Source organism: Camellia sinensis, chromosome 7, assembly GCF_055761805.1.
Source record: "Camellia sinensis isolate YWXY chromosome 7, ASM5576180v1, whole genome shotgun sequence".
Taxonomy (NCBI): Eukaryota; Viridiplantae; Streptophyta; class Magnoliopsida; order Ericales; family Theaceae; genus Camellia; species Camellia sinensis.
In genome coordinates this window covers 144,481,171-144,498,019 of record NC_138967.1, presented here as the reverse complement: position 1 = coordinate 144,498,019, position 16,849 = coordinate 144,481,171, and the positions used below count along the sequence as shown (strand labels likewise).

Sequence of the window (16,849 nt, the reverse complement as noted above, 5' to 3'; positions counted from 1 at the left end):
CCCACCCATTTAGGGCCTCAAAACCAAGTTTCCACCACTGAAATTTCTCTGAGTTTCAATGGTAGGAAGGCCAAACAAAGTGATTACAAAGGCCTAAAGTGATGGCCCAAAACAAGGCCAAACAAGGCACAAAAGGGGGTAGAACACCCCCAACACCCAAGGAGCCTCAAACAAACATTTCAAACACTTAAAACTAAAGATTTTTACAGTTGAGAGTCAAGCCAAAATAAGCATGCAAATGTGGTCTAGTAAGCAACTACAACAAGGCTTTAAAAGGATTAGAGACTCACCCTTGAAGAATTAAAGCAAGACAGTAACTTCTGAGGCAAAAACCAAGCCTTGAGCTTCAAACAAACCTCCAAGAATCTCAGCTCAAGAATGAAGGTGTTTCACTAGGTGTTTGTGGGCAAAAGTGTAAAGAAATGGCACTTTCAAGCACAAATATGTAGAGAAAGGATGAAGTATAGAGATAGATGATATGTATATGCCCTAAGCAATTTTTCTGAACCTAAAGCAAGAGGGAGGAGGCTCCCTTTTATAGAAAAACATGTATTAAGCTTGTTAACAAGCTTGAAGCTTGAATCAATCCATGGAGGATGCTTTCTGTGCCCAGCAGCTGGCATGGAAAATATTTGCAGAAAGTGCAGAAAAGCTGCCGACCAGTTGAAGTGGTTGGCCAGCTACTTGCATTGTTTGGCCAACTAGAAAAAGTGGTCTGCAGGAAGAGAAAGTGGCCAACAAGAGGGAGGAGTGGTCTGCACAAAGAAAGCAAGGTGGTGGCATGGCTGCCGACCACTTTTGGTGGTCCACAGACCACCAAAACCAGTTGGTCGACCAGAAAACTGGCTGGCAGGGAAAAAAAGTAGTCTTCAGGGAGAGAAACTGGTCTACACCCCTTATTCCACCCTCCAAGCAAGGAAAACAAGGTTCGGTTCAAAACCAAACCAAAAAGGAAGCAAGACAAAAGTCCACGGGATAAGGCACGTAGCCGGAAGCCTCGAAAACTAGTCTACGGGTGCAAAAAGTGGTCTACGAGAAGGAAAGGTGGTCTACGGCCACAAAAAGTGGTCTACAGACCTCTATTTCCTTCTAGACCAAGGCAACAAGGCATGGTCCAAAAACCAAGCCAAGAGGAGAACATTAAGAGGTTCCGAGACGAGGCGCTCGGTCGAAGGCTCCGGAAACCGAAAACTAGCCTACAAGAGGGAAAAGTAGTCTACGACTACGAAAAGCGGCCTACAGGCCTCTCTCTCCCTCTAGGCAAGGTCAACAAGGCATGGTCCACAAACCAAGCCAAAACACAAAGAGTTTAGAGGCCCGGAGGCAAGGCACTCAACCGAAAACTCCAGAAACTCGAAATGAGCACAAACATGCGTGATCATTGAGCGCTCAATCGATGACGTTTGAGTCTTAAGGTCGGTCAAAAATGGGGTGTCTATACTACACAGATGGAATTAAAGGGAAATTGAGAGGGTAATTTATGAATAAATTAGGCCGAGCTAGGACGAGTGTTCTTTGGAAATTGAACCGCACAATGGACCAAGGAGGTATTTTGTATTTCAGCTTTGGGCCGAGGTAAGTACCAGGACGGTTAGATGTGTTGCTGGAGTTGGGACCTATCTACCTTCTGACCGAGATTAGTAGCAGGGCGATGGGCAGAGCTGGGTATAGCTCGGCATGATGCCGACCTGTGATAGGGTTATCACAGCTCGCCCATGTTGAGCACAGAGCCGAAGTAACTTGGTTGACTGCAGTGTCAGCCGAGGTAAAAGGTTCAGCCATCTCACTTGGTTTGTAGTGATGAGGGTGTTATCCTTGGGAATGTGATTCCTAGGAGGACTCTTATAAGGAGAGTTAGAGTCCTACTAGGATTGTGTTAGGTGAAATCTATAAAAACTCATAACAGGACCTATGTACAGACATCACAATTTTTACCCTCAAAGACACAGAGCTTTTTGTCTATTGTCTATTTTGCTAACTTAGGCATCGGAGAGGTATCTGGCACATAGCTGCCGGCTAGCTCACATTTGTGTTTTCAGGAAGTAAAGCGATGACGTTTAGAGGAGTGCAAACTTGATCAACGGGATTATACGAGAAGATTATTTCGTCCTCGTACAATTTCAAATCAGATTTTAAAAAATTAATTGTAGAGATATTGTTAAGTTCACTAAACTCAGGCCCCGTTTGGTAAAACTGTGGGAAAGTAATTATAGATTATAGCTTCCAGCTATGAAAATAAGTTGATAACTTGTTTGGTGCAACTGTGAGATTATGTATTTAAGCAGCAGAGTAGTGTTTGGTAAATAAGTTGTAAAACAACTTTTTGCTGTGTAATTGTCATTTTTGCCTTTATGGATATAAAAATTGTAATTTTGTCATTTTCTTCACTTTAAATTTTGAAAAAGTTATTTTATTAATGGAAGTTGATATAATTAGTACTTAATTTGCTACATATTTCCATTACCTCAATTTTTTATTTTTTATTTTTTAATATGGAGTTCATAAGGGAACAAGAAAATGTCATTGCAATAAAAATACAATAAATTACTATTAAGGCAATAAAAATAAAACTTCCTAGATATTTAAAGAACTCCTAATTTCGTTTTCAAATTGACATAAAAATATTATGTCTCCTCACTTCCATCTCGTTGTCATTAACTGCAACATAATTTTCATGGCGTGCTTGTTGAGACGAAGAACCTTCCTCTTCAATAGGCACGTAATCCATGAATCTATCATATGATGAATGAGTATGTGTGTAATCTCACTGATTATTAATAAGGCTTGTGGTTTTATTTTCTTTATTTCTTTATTTTTCATATTTTCTAAATAAAAATACTACAAGAAGAAAATAATTTTTAAAAGATAACTTCTTAAGTATTCCATAAGCACTGAGTTATTTTTCAAAAAAATTAAAAACTATTTTGAAGAACAACTTGCCAAACAAAGTAGTGCTCTAATAAATAAAAATAAAAAACAAAAGACAAACACAACCCAACAAACATTACACAGTTTATCCTCAATTCTGTCCAATAATCTGCTCGAAATAGGGCCACAATCATCTTCCCAAAAAGTTTCACCTCTCAACATACAAATCTCCTTTTGGGGTAATGAAACTCAAAACAAAATGAACCCCCCCAAAAATTAAAGACTTATTTTTCTCTCTCCATTGGTACACCTCATCTTTTTACACAAAACAGAACTTACTACAATGTTCGTCCAAAAGAGTACCAAATGAAGATTACAAAACAAATGAAACAAAAACAAATATTAATTTATATTTGCAAGACAAAATGATCACTCAATTTCATCAGTCCTCGTCAAACAAAAACAGGTATGGAACTAAAGGTGCATTTCCACTAACTTCTCCTTCAGTGGTAATCCCAGAAACTTTCCAACCCAAATGCTGCATGTAAACTTTGTCATAGGCTTCAATATTCAAACCCGAAGCTAGGAACAGTTCAACCTCATTTACAAACCGATTGGTTCTTTCGATTAAGAAAGGTGTTGCTGTTTGATAAACCAAGGCCTTGAAATGTTCTTGTTTTGTTTCGGGCGTAGTTGGAGACTTCTGGTCATTTCTGAAACATAGAGTGTTGGACGTAAATTCATGTAACACAAGAAAATATGAGAAAATGAACCCCAACTTCATTTAGAGAAATGAAATTAAAGAAGCAAACATACACTACAACAAAAAAGGGTTTTTACGGCGCGCAATACAAGCCGTAAAAACCCTTCTACGACATGCAGTGCGCTTCATATTATGACCAGTCATGGAAAGTCATTCACTTTCAATGACATGCTTCGTACGCCGTTAAAAACTATTTAACAACAAATTTTGTGCATCGTTGTTACTTTTTTACGACATGCTACAATACGCTCTCAAAAACTATTTAACAGCAGATTTTGTGCGTCGTTGTTATTTTTTTTATGACTACTTTTGCACGCCGTTAATTAGCAAGACAAATAATGATGCTAATTACGCGCCGTAAAATATGTAATAGGATGACTAATTATGCCTGCCGTAGAATATGTAATTTTTTTTATTTTTAAATTCATCAAGTTCTATTTGACCAACTTTGTATAATTTAACAAATATTACAAACAAGCATCACAAAACATCAATCAACCACCAAAATATTGTTTGAAACATAAAAAAGAAACTATATCCATAAATTATAAACATTCAACAATTGTCTATACATTCTAAACATTCGAAAACTATATCCTTAAGTTCTAAACTGTACAAAAAGCTTCAGCCATCCAAAACTATGCATATCTAACTTTCTAAATATATCGGCAATTATTAATACATTATCTAAAACTGCCAACAATAGTTCTTATAGCAGTTGCAGCTGCAGCTGTAGCAAATCCACTTGCCCCTATCACAGGGACGAGGGTGTCCAATGTAGGGGTGGGCAACGGTTTATCTGAACCGCTCAAACCGCCCAACTCGCATATAAATGGGCGGTTTCACAAACATAATGCAGGCGGATGCGGTTTGAAATATGACAAATTTGCGGGTTGCGGGCGGGTCGCGGGTTAAACCCGCAACCCGCAAAAACCGCCCGTACTTTAATTATTATTATTATTTTTTTTTATATACCAACTTTGTAATTTTAACAGGAGCACCATTATGTTCTCTATGACACTAGGATCCTTATTTTTAAGTATTTCTCAACTTTCTTAATGCCGTAGAATTATCAAGTCCTAAACTTAGTTTCTTATATGATTTTCATTGGTGACTCATCCACTTTTTCCTAATAAAATTCTCCTTCTAGTGGTCGATGGAACTTTTATTTTGATTATTGATTACTGAACTGACAATTCTAATTGAGTACAACCTTTAATGCATTGATATACCTTTTTTTAATGCATTGATATACATTTTTTTCATGGCAAAAATGCTAGTGTAGGGTCTCTTTGTTTTGGGTACTTTCATTTAATGCATTGATATTTAATTTTTATTTGTAAACTCATCAGAAAATTGTTGCCAAATGATCACAAATATATAAAATGAATCTGATGCCTAAATTCGATGGGAAAAAAAAAACTCAAAAATTAATTTTTATAGAAAAAAGTGTAAATCGCAAACCACCCGCAATCGTCCGCACATCTGCAAACCCTATCCGCACAAACCGCAAACCACACTGCGGGCGGTTGCGGATTGACTTTTTTCCAAACCGCATAGATGCGGGCGGGTCAAAACGGAACCGTAAACCGCACAAAATCGATCCGCAAGCACCCCTAGCCCAACGTATGTGTTAAGGCACCTAAATCCGCAGCAATAGCTAAAGCAACTAACCCTGTTGCATTTCTTGTCTGCATGACAAAGGAAACTTCACATAAGTACAAAAACCAACAACTCGGGGACAAAAATATTTCTTGAGGTATTAAGAAATGATCAAGAAATTTTAAAACATCAACAAAACATTTCCAAAATTAATAAGATAATTCAATGGCCCTATAAAAGCAATGTCATAATGAAAAATTAGCAAAAATTCAAGATCTCAATAGTCTCAACGTATGTGCAAATAAAATCCATATAAGGCAAAACCTTTTTTTTTCATACATCTAATAAAGTTGCCTCTAATGAAGTACCTCTTTTCCAAACTTTTTACCAGATAGCAGAATAAAGTCCAAGGATTGATGAGCATGTCATCACCTCAGCGAGGGGGTTTCTTCATGATGTCCCTATCTGGTGGCTGTCGCAGGATGTCCATCTGTGACAAGGTTGACCCACAAGGGTTGGACAGGGATTAGGCCTTCTGGGACCCCTAATGCCTCTGTTAAAAATATTGAGGCAACCTCACCTATATTTGAGGAGATCATGTACCTGCAATAGGGTGAAAACCACTCACAACATGAGCCCAATTGAAAGTTCATTTATGCTACAAGCAGGATTATGAATTACCTTTTTCAAAAAAAAAAAATGAGGATAGATTGAAAGTTCACAAAAGAAAGCTAGTTTGATAGATTCAAAAAAAAAATGAGATGTATTGGTGAATTTCTGGAACAATTAGGAACCTTAAACAATAAAAGTTATACTGCACATACCTGCAAAAAAATTATAGGATAAAGCAGACCCACAATAACATCCATTAGATATGAAGATCTTCCAGACTTCAAAGATGAGATAATGAAACGAAACAGCTGCACATATTAAGGAATATGAGAAGATCATCGGTATTCAGTTGAAAACAAGGAAGCCTTGATTAAACAAAATTCTTTAAAAATGTACCATTTCCAGCCACTTCACATGGACTAGTGTTTGGGTGTCATGACAACTAAAAGTTTTTACATTTTGTTGGACCTTTGGAAAATTTATGTTTTTAACTAATAACCCAAAAGCTGCACTGTTGACTTGAAATTTGGCACTGAAAGAAAACTGTGCCTCAAAAAATCACTACAAGAAGTTTAAAATATAAAGCAAGTAACAAAAGAAAACTTATGGAGTATATAGAAGTGTTTGCTTGATTTTGTGCAGAGTGAAAAATCAAGTTGTCAATTCATTTTACTTCATTGCCTTTGATAAGGATCCTTGAAATGGGGCTAATTTCTATTCTAAAAAATTAAAATTATGGGCAAAAAGTAGTATTACATGATGAAAAATGTTAGCATTTAAAAGTTCAAAACACAGTGTCCAATTCAGCTTAAATTTGACATAGCAGCTCAAGATGCACGGGGCATTGGGTGTTGAGAAAGTTTATGCTAGGATCTGCTAAATATTAATGAGATCACTTGACACTAAATTTTTTTTTTTTTTTTGATCGGTGAAAGTCAGTAATTAGTTAGTATATTAGAAACTTGGGAGAGTTGAACCCCCAATATCATTATACATCTCTCTCTGACTATAGACTTTCCCCTTTTACTAATCAAAAGTAAGGAAGATGTAGTATCATTGATTTATTTGACAAATAGTGTCATGGGTCAATTTTATTGATGGCCCAAATCATTGCTTGGTTGTATTCACTGTGAAAAAGAATACAGTGAAATCTATACTTTTATACAAAATGATTTGGTTGCCAAATTATTCTTTCATTTTCAAACAAAATACCCATTACTTAGGCTCATAGTTTCAAAAAATACTCTTGAGACCCCATTATGTTTGTGTACCATTTTACCTAAGCACCTTGTCTTTCTTTTTCAGCATGTTAGGCAATCAAACATGAAAAAAGAATATGGACAGTATGATATAATAGCTATTTGAATCATGGAGTTCAAAGTGTACCATTTACAGTTCATCCATGACTAATTTCATTGAATAATTCATCAATACTATTTATAGGCATCAACAAAAAAAACAGGAAAAACTACTTCATTAATGACAACAGTTTATACTACTTTGAGCTTGGTTTTGGTTGATTATAATTTGTACCCTTGAATGAGGTCACAAAATTTGGAAGTCATAAGCCTTCAAACTTCCAGAAGACATTTGAAGGATCATAAACTGCATCTACTAACTAACCCTGCAAGCAGCATAATCTTATTATTAAACCCACAAATTGAACACCCAATTATCAATGTTCAAAACATAAGTTCAGATTGTGTATGTGACTCAAACAAAAAGAAACTAAACCTTTGCAAGAGCTTCAGAAATTTAAAATTGATTACAACAATAAAAAATTGAACTAAACACCAATAAGTCCAAAACACAAGAGAACACAAAAAACGTTTTCCAAAAATATTTTTGTCCAAAACAAACGGAGCATAAATTTAATTTTAAAGACACGATTTAGTAAAAAGAAAAAAGAAATTGTAGTTATCTATACTATACCATATATAAATTTTTCCCCCCTAATTATCTTATAACATGAAAACTTTAGTCAGCTTTTTTTGCCTTTGGTCACAGCCTCTTAATAATTGGTAATTGCAAAAAATGATGAACTATGTTGTTGTATTATTAGTAGGATTCAAAACTGCAAAATATTGACTACAACAATAAAACTTGAACTAAACCACCACTTAGTCCCAACTTATGTATGACAATGTTTGAGCTTTACATGCATGCCTGTTTGGTTGCAAAAAAGAAATAATTTCATTTTGAATTAATTACTTTAATAAATTTTAATTCATAAACTATGATTTCACCCTCTCTTTTTTTCAAAATCATAGTAGTAGAAACTGTATTTTTATATGTTAACAAACAATCGTTATGATTTTTCTCTCACAGACATACGGTCAAACACTCGGTGTGCAATGCTAATGCAAGACATAACAAGTGGATTGTTCTCTCATGGCCATACTCTCTCAGACATAACAAAAAGGAGTTGCCTACTTTCTTACAGGCCACAGGCACACATTCTCTTTAAACAACCATTAGGAGAAAGATCAGAAGAGCATGAAGTAGAGCATCAAAAAACACCTCACACATCAAAACTGAGCATTAATTGGAAAAAAAAAATAGAAACAAGCATACCTTAAATGTGAACTGTATATGGAGATTTAGAGATGTTTCACCCCAAAATCAAATAACACAAAACAAAACAGAGACAATGGGAGAAGACATTGAACTGTAGATGCATTGACCCAAGAAGGAATTTGAGGAGAGAGAAAAAGAAATGAAAGAGCTCTGAAAAGCAACCATTGCGGCCATTGTTGCTGTGACTCTCGAAGATTGCTACTTCTGCAATGACGGAGGACATTTTCTCTTTAACATATTGTAACCTATCTCTTTGTGATCTTAAACTCATCAAACCCATTCATAAAATCTTCTTTTTTTTACAGAGACCTTCTTAAAAACCCCCAAATCAGGTTTTGTATTCGAACCACAATGTGATTAGGGGCTAATCAATGGCTCCGAAGATCAAAGACTCTCCGAACCCTCAATCTCTTCTTTCACATCCACTTTCTTCTCAATACCCTCCGGCGACAGTGTTGCTGAGATTTTGGAAAAGTCTGGAGAGGATGCCAGGGATAAGAGACGCCATTGTTGTGGTTGAAACAGGGCGGTGCCACCACGTCACCGTATGGGTACTGCACATAATGTTGCAGCCGCAAAAAGAGAGAGAAGCGAAAGAGACTAGGGCAGGACTGGGCTGGGAGTGAGAATGAATTAGGGATTTCAGATACACAAACAAGAAGAGAAGAGAAGCATAAGACGACGACAGATACCTTTGATTTGATTTTAGATACACAATCGAAGAGAAGATATGAGATAATCCTGGTAACCCTAGCAATTGATTCAACCTTCATCATCATTAGAGAGTGAGAGAGAGAGAGAGATAGAGAGATTGAAATCCTTGTGATGTTCCATTCTGATTAAAGGAAGGCAAATAGTTATTTTGGGGGAAAAAAAATTTTCTAATATATATTTTTTTTTTTGTGAGTGGCGCCCCAAATTTTATTTTGGCGCTTTTTTTTGTTCTTACAATTCACGACATGCATTGTGCGTCGTAAAAAGGCAATACTTTTAACAGCATGCGATGTGTGTTGTAAAAAGTACAATACTTTTAACGTCAAACGTTACGTGCACCGTGAAAAGTATTCACTTTTCACGGCTGGCGTATGTGCGTTGTGTATAATTGATGTATTAACGGCACGCCATATGCACGTCGTAGAAAGTTTTATTATTTACGACGTGCATTGCAAGCCGTAAAATATTCATCGTTATTACCATTCACGGCCTATGCAATAGATACGCCATGGTTAGAAAAGTATTTACGACGTGCAAAAAAAATAAGTCGTAAAAGTAAGAAACTACGGCGTGCATTTATTATATGCCATTGATGTGGTGCCGTAAAAAGTCAGTTATGTTGTAGTGATAGAGTAATGCAATTTAACATAAGCAAAAAAATAAAATTTTTAGGTTTGAAGAAGAAATTAAATATCTTTCTCAATTTAGAAGAAATAAATCATTCTTTTAAGATTCTGAGCATATCACTTGAGAACACAATAATATAGCCCCTAAGGACAGCTTGAAATCAAAACATATTACTCTTTAGAATTCAAAATATATACATACAAAGAACAGCTTGAAATCCTATTATCGACATATCCCAGCAGCTTGCCAATCCAATAAAAGCAAAAATCCAGCATATTATTCCTAATTGTTCAACCAATTAGTTATAGCAAGTTTCATAACAGGCAAAAACAATAAGTGTAACAATTGGAGGGTAGATTTGATACACCTTACTAAAAAGAAAAAGTTTTAGCAAATACGGGAACAACACGGGAAATTTGTGTTCCTGTTCCTCTTGAAATTGATCAGGTCAAGCTCACCTTCAACATGTGTGTTTGATCTGCATTCCACAACTCTCTCTCTCTCTCTCTCTCAGTGAATGATTTTCTAGAATGAATGGAAATAAGGAAGTGAATGATTTTCTAGAATAAAACATTCCAGATTACTAAACAAACCAACTCAAATTTTAAATTTTATGTTTATTCAACCAATTAGGAATTTTCTAAAATTCATTTCGCATTAATGCACAACTATTTGAGCAGTTGAAGTTGCATAAGAAACCTTTTGCAGTAGGAAGGTCTTTGTCGTCTCTTCTGTAGTATTCCCCCAGTGACACCAAAGTCTTTCCTCTGAAATCTTGAATTGTCACCCTTCTCTTCTCAGACAGCTACAAAAAAACAAATAAATATCAAAACTAGTAAATCAATTAAAAACCACAATCTCTCTCCCATCTTAAAACATAAAAATAAGACCCCAAAAAAAAAAAGAAACACTTACACACAATTTGGTAAGCATAGAAAGAGAAAGCCCAAGAAAATAAAACAAATTAATACTTGTACAACCCAATTGATCAATTCTCCACACAAAAAAAAAAAAAAAAAGATCCACACAAGTTAAAGGCATCTCCAATCCTTGCTCTTTACCCATTTATCAAAATTAAATTTGAGTAAAAAAATGCTCAATTCTCTCTCCACTCCTTTACTCAAAGTCATACCAAAATGAGTTTTACAATTGTGAAATTTAAGTGTGCCATTGGAGTACTCTATATCAAAAAGGATATTTTTACTCAAACAAATCAAAGGCACTGTCAAGATCATTGATAAAATAAATAATTACACAAATATACATACACACACATTTAGATTTATATGCAATACTTGTGGATTAGGGTTTACTTTCGGTTCAAACCACATCAAATTCTCTCTCACAACAAAACAAACAAGTACTTAATTAAAACCCAAGAAAAAAAAAAGGGTTTTTAAGCTGACTAACCCTACAAATGATGAGATCGCCATCGTCATCGTACTCTTTAGCATCATCTCTCTTCATTTTTCGCTGATCATTATCATCACCTTTTTCTTCTTCTTCTTTTTCTTCTTCTTCTTCTTCAGGTTCTTCGTTTTCTGCTTGTTCTGGTTCGGGCTTGAACTGTTGTTCTAGTTGACGATTGTTTTTGTGGGTGTCTGGTAGAGCTTCTTCTCAATCGACATAGGAGAGGAGAATAGAAGAGAAGAGTGTGAGAGGCGAGAGTTAGGGCAAGAGAGATCATCAAATAGTACATATAGTGGCATTTTCGTAAACAATGAAGTTTGGGAGGGACATTTAAGTCATTTCACCCCCCAACACCAGCTGCCCGCTTAAGTTGAAATATTTAAGCACCCCCTGACCAACTTTTTAAAAGAGTTGAAATTTAGCTTTATTTAAGCTATAAGTTGGTCAAGTTAAGCTGAACCAAACATAAGTTTTTAACTTAAATTAAGTTAAAAGCTGAAATAAGCAGTTTATAAGCTCTGCCAAACACCCCCTCAAACTTGGTATGATAGAGGATGAAAGTTCAGCCTGATACAAATATAGGCCCAATAGGTCCAGTTGACCCAAATAAACAAAGCCCAAAATCAAGGAAAATAGACTAACTTGATTGGACATATCAAATGAAATCGAGCTCAAATCACAAACTAATCTCTAATAAAAGGTCGATTGTCAGATCAAGAGAGATTCGACGGCTAACAATGATTACAAGTTGGCTACTATCAAAATGACCTCTGACAAAAGGTCGATCATCTGATCAAAAGAGATCTAACATCCAATAACAATATATCAATTGAGTATAAAAGGGAGACTGAGAAAACAGGTAAGGACATGAGAATAATCACACAAACATCTTTTATATTGTACAACTTTCTCTATATAGTCATGTCCGACCTTAGTATTGACTTGATCGTTGAAAGATTATCCCCGACCTACTTAAGTCGAAAGTGATCTCTAACTTTGGATTTCTTTTACAGATACAGGATAAGATGCATCGTCTCTCTAATCCCATATGGAGACAAATTCACCATTCACACTAAAAAATTCAAATTATTTATTTGTTGAACTCATTAAATAGAATATTTACATAAAGAGTAAAATACTAATTGCATGATTATCTGCCTTTAAAATTTTAAATTATTTACATTTTAAAATCATATATAAATATAAATATATATATATATATATTAAGAGTGGGCGTGGATCGGTTGCAGCCACGGAACCTCCAATCCGCCATCGTCCGTCAGATTGGCGGATTGGAGAAAATCAATCCGCATCCGTCCACCAATCTGGCGGATGTGGATTGAGCGGATTGGCGGTTTGGCAGATGGATGCGAATCGGTTTGGTGGTTTGAAATTTTATAAATTTTCAATATAGTTCAACTCGTGCACTTCCTCAAAAAAGAAGAAGAATAAAGTATTACAGTCAATAACTTAAAAAAGTATTACAACTACTGCATGTCTCATCCAAAGAAAGAAAGTTTGAAACTTTAGAATATCACAATCACTGCATGCCTCATCCACGTATTACAATCACAGTATGCCTCATCCGCATAAAGTATTATAATATGTGGTTCTTAAAATATAAAAACAATTCAAACCACCAAAACCATTAACAGAGCAGTAGTAAAGATTGTATGTCTCTGTATTGTTACATTTATATATGTTTTTGAAAACAAAAACCAACCAGCATATAACATATTTTCTATTTATTACTTTTAGAGTTAGATTTAAAAATCAAAAAATATAGATAAATAATACGTTTATTTTTTTCAATTCAAAAAATATATTCAAGTTGAAAACTTTTTTTCAACAGTATATTTAAACTATTTTTCAATTAAAAATATAAACAAAATATTTAAATAAATTGAAAACACAAATTCTTATAAATTACTAAGAGTACTCGCGGTTTGGCGGTTCGGTTGCGGCCAAAGGAACCTCAAATCCGCCATTCGTTTGCCAAATTAGCGAATTAGAGAAAATCAATCCGCAACCGTCCGCTCGTCATCACGCATCCGTCCAAAATGCGACAAATCGATCGGTCCAATTCGGTCAATTTTAACGAATCCATATATCCGCTGCTCACCCCTAATATGTATATTTTAAAAACAAACGAATCTTACCCACGTCTAATTAAAACAATTTTACGCGTGAATAACTCTTAAAACGACAATGCTAGGGAGCTCAAATTTTTGTGGCTCAAATGGCTCAAATCTGTCAAAACGACGTCGTTTTGACAGATTTTGAGTGTAAAACGACGTCGTTTTGACAGATTTGAGCCATTTGAGCCACAAAAATTTGAGCTACCAAACATTTTTCCTCTTAAAATACTAAAATAAAAATAATAATTGTGCTCAACAGCACCTTTGAGTTGGATCCAGCTGGAGAAATTTTGGTTCAAACCCGACCCGCAATATACTGGATTCCAAACCCGACCCACGCTGCTCTGAATTTGGCCGCCACCGCCACCACCACACGCTTCGTTGGCCAAAACTTCATATAATTGCTATCGCGAAATCACCATCGTCTTCGATCTCTCAACTCTGAGATTCCCAATACAAATTCATCTTCACTACCCAAACCAACCACCCAATTCAATCCTTTTTCTCTCTTCAATTTCCCGTCTTTCAATCCCTCTTTTGCACTTTCTCACAAACCCTAAATCCACACGAACCCTAATCACCAAGAACAATGCTTTCATCTCCAGGCCACTCACCACTCCACCTCTCTTCCCCATCCCCATCACCATCACTCTCTGAAAACCCTAACAATTTATCTTCTTCTTCAGCAAAAAACCCTAAAAACCAACCCATCGTCCTCGATGAAGACACCTATGCCGCCTCAATCGAGAAGATCATCGAGCGTGACTTTTTCCCTGATATCCCCAAGCTTAGAGACCGTCTCGATTGGCTCGAAGCTGTGCGGAGCGGTGATCCTGTTCAAATTCGCGATGCCCAGTTGAAGATTCTCGAGCGCCGAGGCGCGAGGGTTTCGTCGAATCCAGACGATACGATTCAAGGTAAGAGTCTAACGCCCGGGTCGACTTTTTTTAGAACAAGTACTCCTTTTGAATTGGATAAAACTCCTAGTGTAGTGAATAATGAGTTTTCGGGTGGTGGTGAGTCGAATGATGGGTCGGTTGATGTGTCGTTGACGCTTGATGAGTTTTTTAGGAGGCATACTAGTGAGGATAATGATAGTTTTTCGAAAATTATGGAGAAGGTGAACAGGAAGAGGAAGGAGAGGTATGGGTTTTTGATTGAAGGTGAAAAGGAGGAAGTGGGTTTGATTGAGGATGCAAAGAGGGAGCGAATTACGGATGGGTATGGAACGTCGGATCAGCCTCCGAGTACGTTGGAAGGGTGGAATTATACGGCTAAGAATTTGTTGATGTATAATCCGTCTGATCGGGGTGAAGCTCCATTGACTGTTGCGGAAAGGGCAGAGAGGCTTAATGGATTAACGAAGGAAATTAGTCGGTCTAATACCCGTTTCCATGGCAAAATGATGGATTCTAGGCCAAAAGAGGAAGACACTGTTGCAGTGCTTTATACCCCTGTTCCTGGGGCAACTCCAGTTCCATTCTTTTTCTCAGATAGAGAAGCAGATAAATTGAAGAGGTATGATTTGGAAGATTTGAGAAAGACCCCAAATCAATTTTATGTTGAATCATCTAAGAAAGCTGATAATGGTTATAGCTTTGTTAAGACTCCATCTCCAGCACCAGGCGTGGATGAGTCGCCTTTTATAACGTGGGGAGAAATTGAAGGGACACCATTGAGATTGGAAACTGAAGACACACCAATTGGTATTGGTGGTAGTGGCGATGGGCCTCATTTTAAGATCCCTTTGCCGCCTTCTAGAGATGTGAAGGCTCACTCATTATCAAGGGATGCTGCTCGTAAATTGAGAGAGAGGTCTAAGATGTTTCAGAAACCACCATTGCCATCACCGGTTAGAGGGGCAAGTGCTAGTCCGAGTTCAAGGACACTCTCTCATGCTGCCCAGAAGTTTGTGAGGAATGCAATTGCAAAGTCATCCCATTCTGTTGATGAATCTCTTCGTGCCAGTTACCGGGGTGCAAGCCCTGGCGTAGGTACTCCAAAAACTGTAAGGAGTCTGTCAAGGTTTGGAAGAGATGGAAGCTCAGATTCCAGGTCACCTTCTGTAAGCGAGGGCTCTAATCCCCCTTGGTAGCATATATATCTGTCCTTTTCCTGTGCTAGTTCCATAATGTTTCTGCAGTGCTATTCTAACTAGAATGTATAATATTTTATCTTTTGGGACTTGTAACACTGGTGAGATTAATGCAAGAACATTAAATAAAATACAAATGCTCTTACCGAATATTGTATTTGGAGGTTCTTGGCCCTGTGAAAAATGTTAAAGTTTGCTGCCCTATTTTAAGTTGCTTCACTGAATAGTTTGTATTCACAATTGCTGGTTAAGTAGTTACTATTTTTCAGGGGATGCTAAAAGGCCCAACTTTTGCTGATGGATTCTTGTTACCATGGTTACAGATCTGTGTTTTCATAATTTATTTGTTCCAGATGTGTTTATGTTGCTTATTTTCTTCCTTCCATCATTTTAGTTGGTTTAATAAGGATTTGTAAATACACCTCTTGGTGGCATATATTTGTAAATACTCATTTGTTTCAACATCTTTGCCATTGTCATCATTGATGCCAATCAGAGTTCTTACTTTTCATCTTGTAATTTTCTTGTTCTTTTTTACTTAAAGAATGCGGCAGTTGTTAGGAACTGCTATTATTTCAAGCTTATTGTTCAACCATGGGCTGAGAAATTTCTCTACTGGTCTATTGTTAACTAGGATAAAAATTATTGGAGTCTGCATTCATTACTCATTTTATGAACCCAACCCTTCCAACTTGGTTTTCTGGATTTCGTCATATTTGTTCTGCATCATTGTTGTGTTGTTTAACTGATATGCACCATCTTTAAGGGCATAACATTTTATATTTGTACTTCCTGAACCCAGATATGGTAAAATTCTGTTTCAGTGTTTTAGCTGTTAGGCAAGTTATGGGTGACTGAAAATAGAAATCGTGACGACCTCTGTTTTATGTTCTTAGATAATGGACTGGTTTTGGATAATGGAATACTTGGCTCCAAGTTGTAAGTAGCAACTGTTTTGTGGTGAATAGATTCAAAATCTTTGCAAACCAGATGCAGCTGCTATTTTTATGTTATTAAGGCTGGGACCAATTCTCCCTCTTATTCTTGCTCTCATTGAGTTTGCGGCGTCAATTATGAGCATTGCCACCAACTCACCTTGGTACTTATCAAAGTCAACTTTGGTCATATAAGACCTTTTAAACCATCATATTCTTAAACTTGTAGCTAGTGGGTGAAACATGTTATACGTACTTGCGCTAGTTTGCTTTCCTAATGTGGCACAAAGACTTTTTTTTTAAACCAACTCTGTCATTCAACCCCACCATAAAAATTATAAAAAAAAAATAGACGCGTGCATCTACAGAGAGTCAGAGAGAGAGAGGGGGGATATACTAGACATCCATGACATATTCTTGCATCCACAAACTTGTAGGAATGAATTTATGTAATCCATTTTTGCTTATAGGTTTTAGTTTTGCTGTGGTACATAATGGTCTCTCTCAA

The 16,849-nt window shown here is 36.4% G+C and overlaps 1 protein-coding gene and 1 long non-coding RNA gene across 5 annotated transcripts; one reads left to right on the top strand and one right to left on the bottom strand.

The window, feature by feature from the left end:
* Nucleotides 1–5,412: 5,412 nt before the first annotated feature.
* Nucleotides 5,413–10,595, bottom strand: LOC114297508 (uncharacterized). Of its 4 annotated transcripts, XR_014336153.1 has the most exons (5): nucleotides 9,115–9,286; nucleotides 8,420–9,038; nucleotides 7,379–7,469; nucleotides 6,058–6,153; nucleotides 5,413–5,836 (listed from the first exon to the last, which is right to left on the bottom strand). It is a non-coding gene; the product is annotated as an uncharacterized LOC114297508 (long non-coding RNA). The 4 variants fall into 4 exon arrangements; XR_014336154.1 differs by lacking the exon at nucleotides 7,379–7,469; XR_014336155.1 differs by lacking the exon at nucleotides 7,379–7,469 and having other exon boundaries at nucleotides 8,420–9,033.
* Nucleotides 10,596–13,565: 2,970 nt separating this feature from the next.
* Nucleotides 13,566–15,556, top strand: LOC114294394 (DGCR14-like protein). Its single transcript, XM_028238524.2, has one exon. It carries the CDS (start codon nucleotides 13,901–13,903, stop codon nucleotides 15,404–15,406), a length of 1,506 nt encoding a protein of 501 aa, XP_028094325.2. The 5' UTR covers nucleotides 13,566–13,900; the 3' UTR covers nucleotides 15,407–15,556.
* Nucleotides 15,557–16,849: the final 1,293 nt, after the last annotated feature.

Bases quoted from the DNA above. Each gene is read 5' to 3' on its own strand.
- LOC114294394 (XM_028238524.2), top strand. From the start codon at position 13,901: ATGCTTTCATCTCCAGGCCACTCACCACTCCACCTCTCTTCCCCATCC.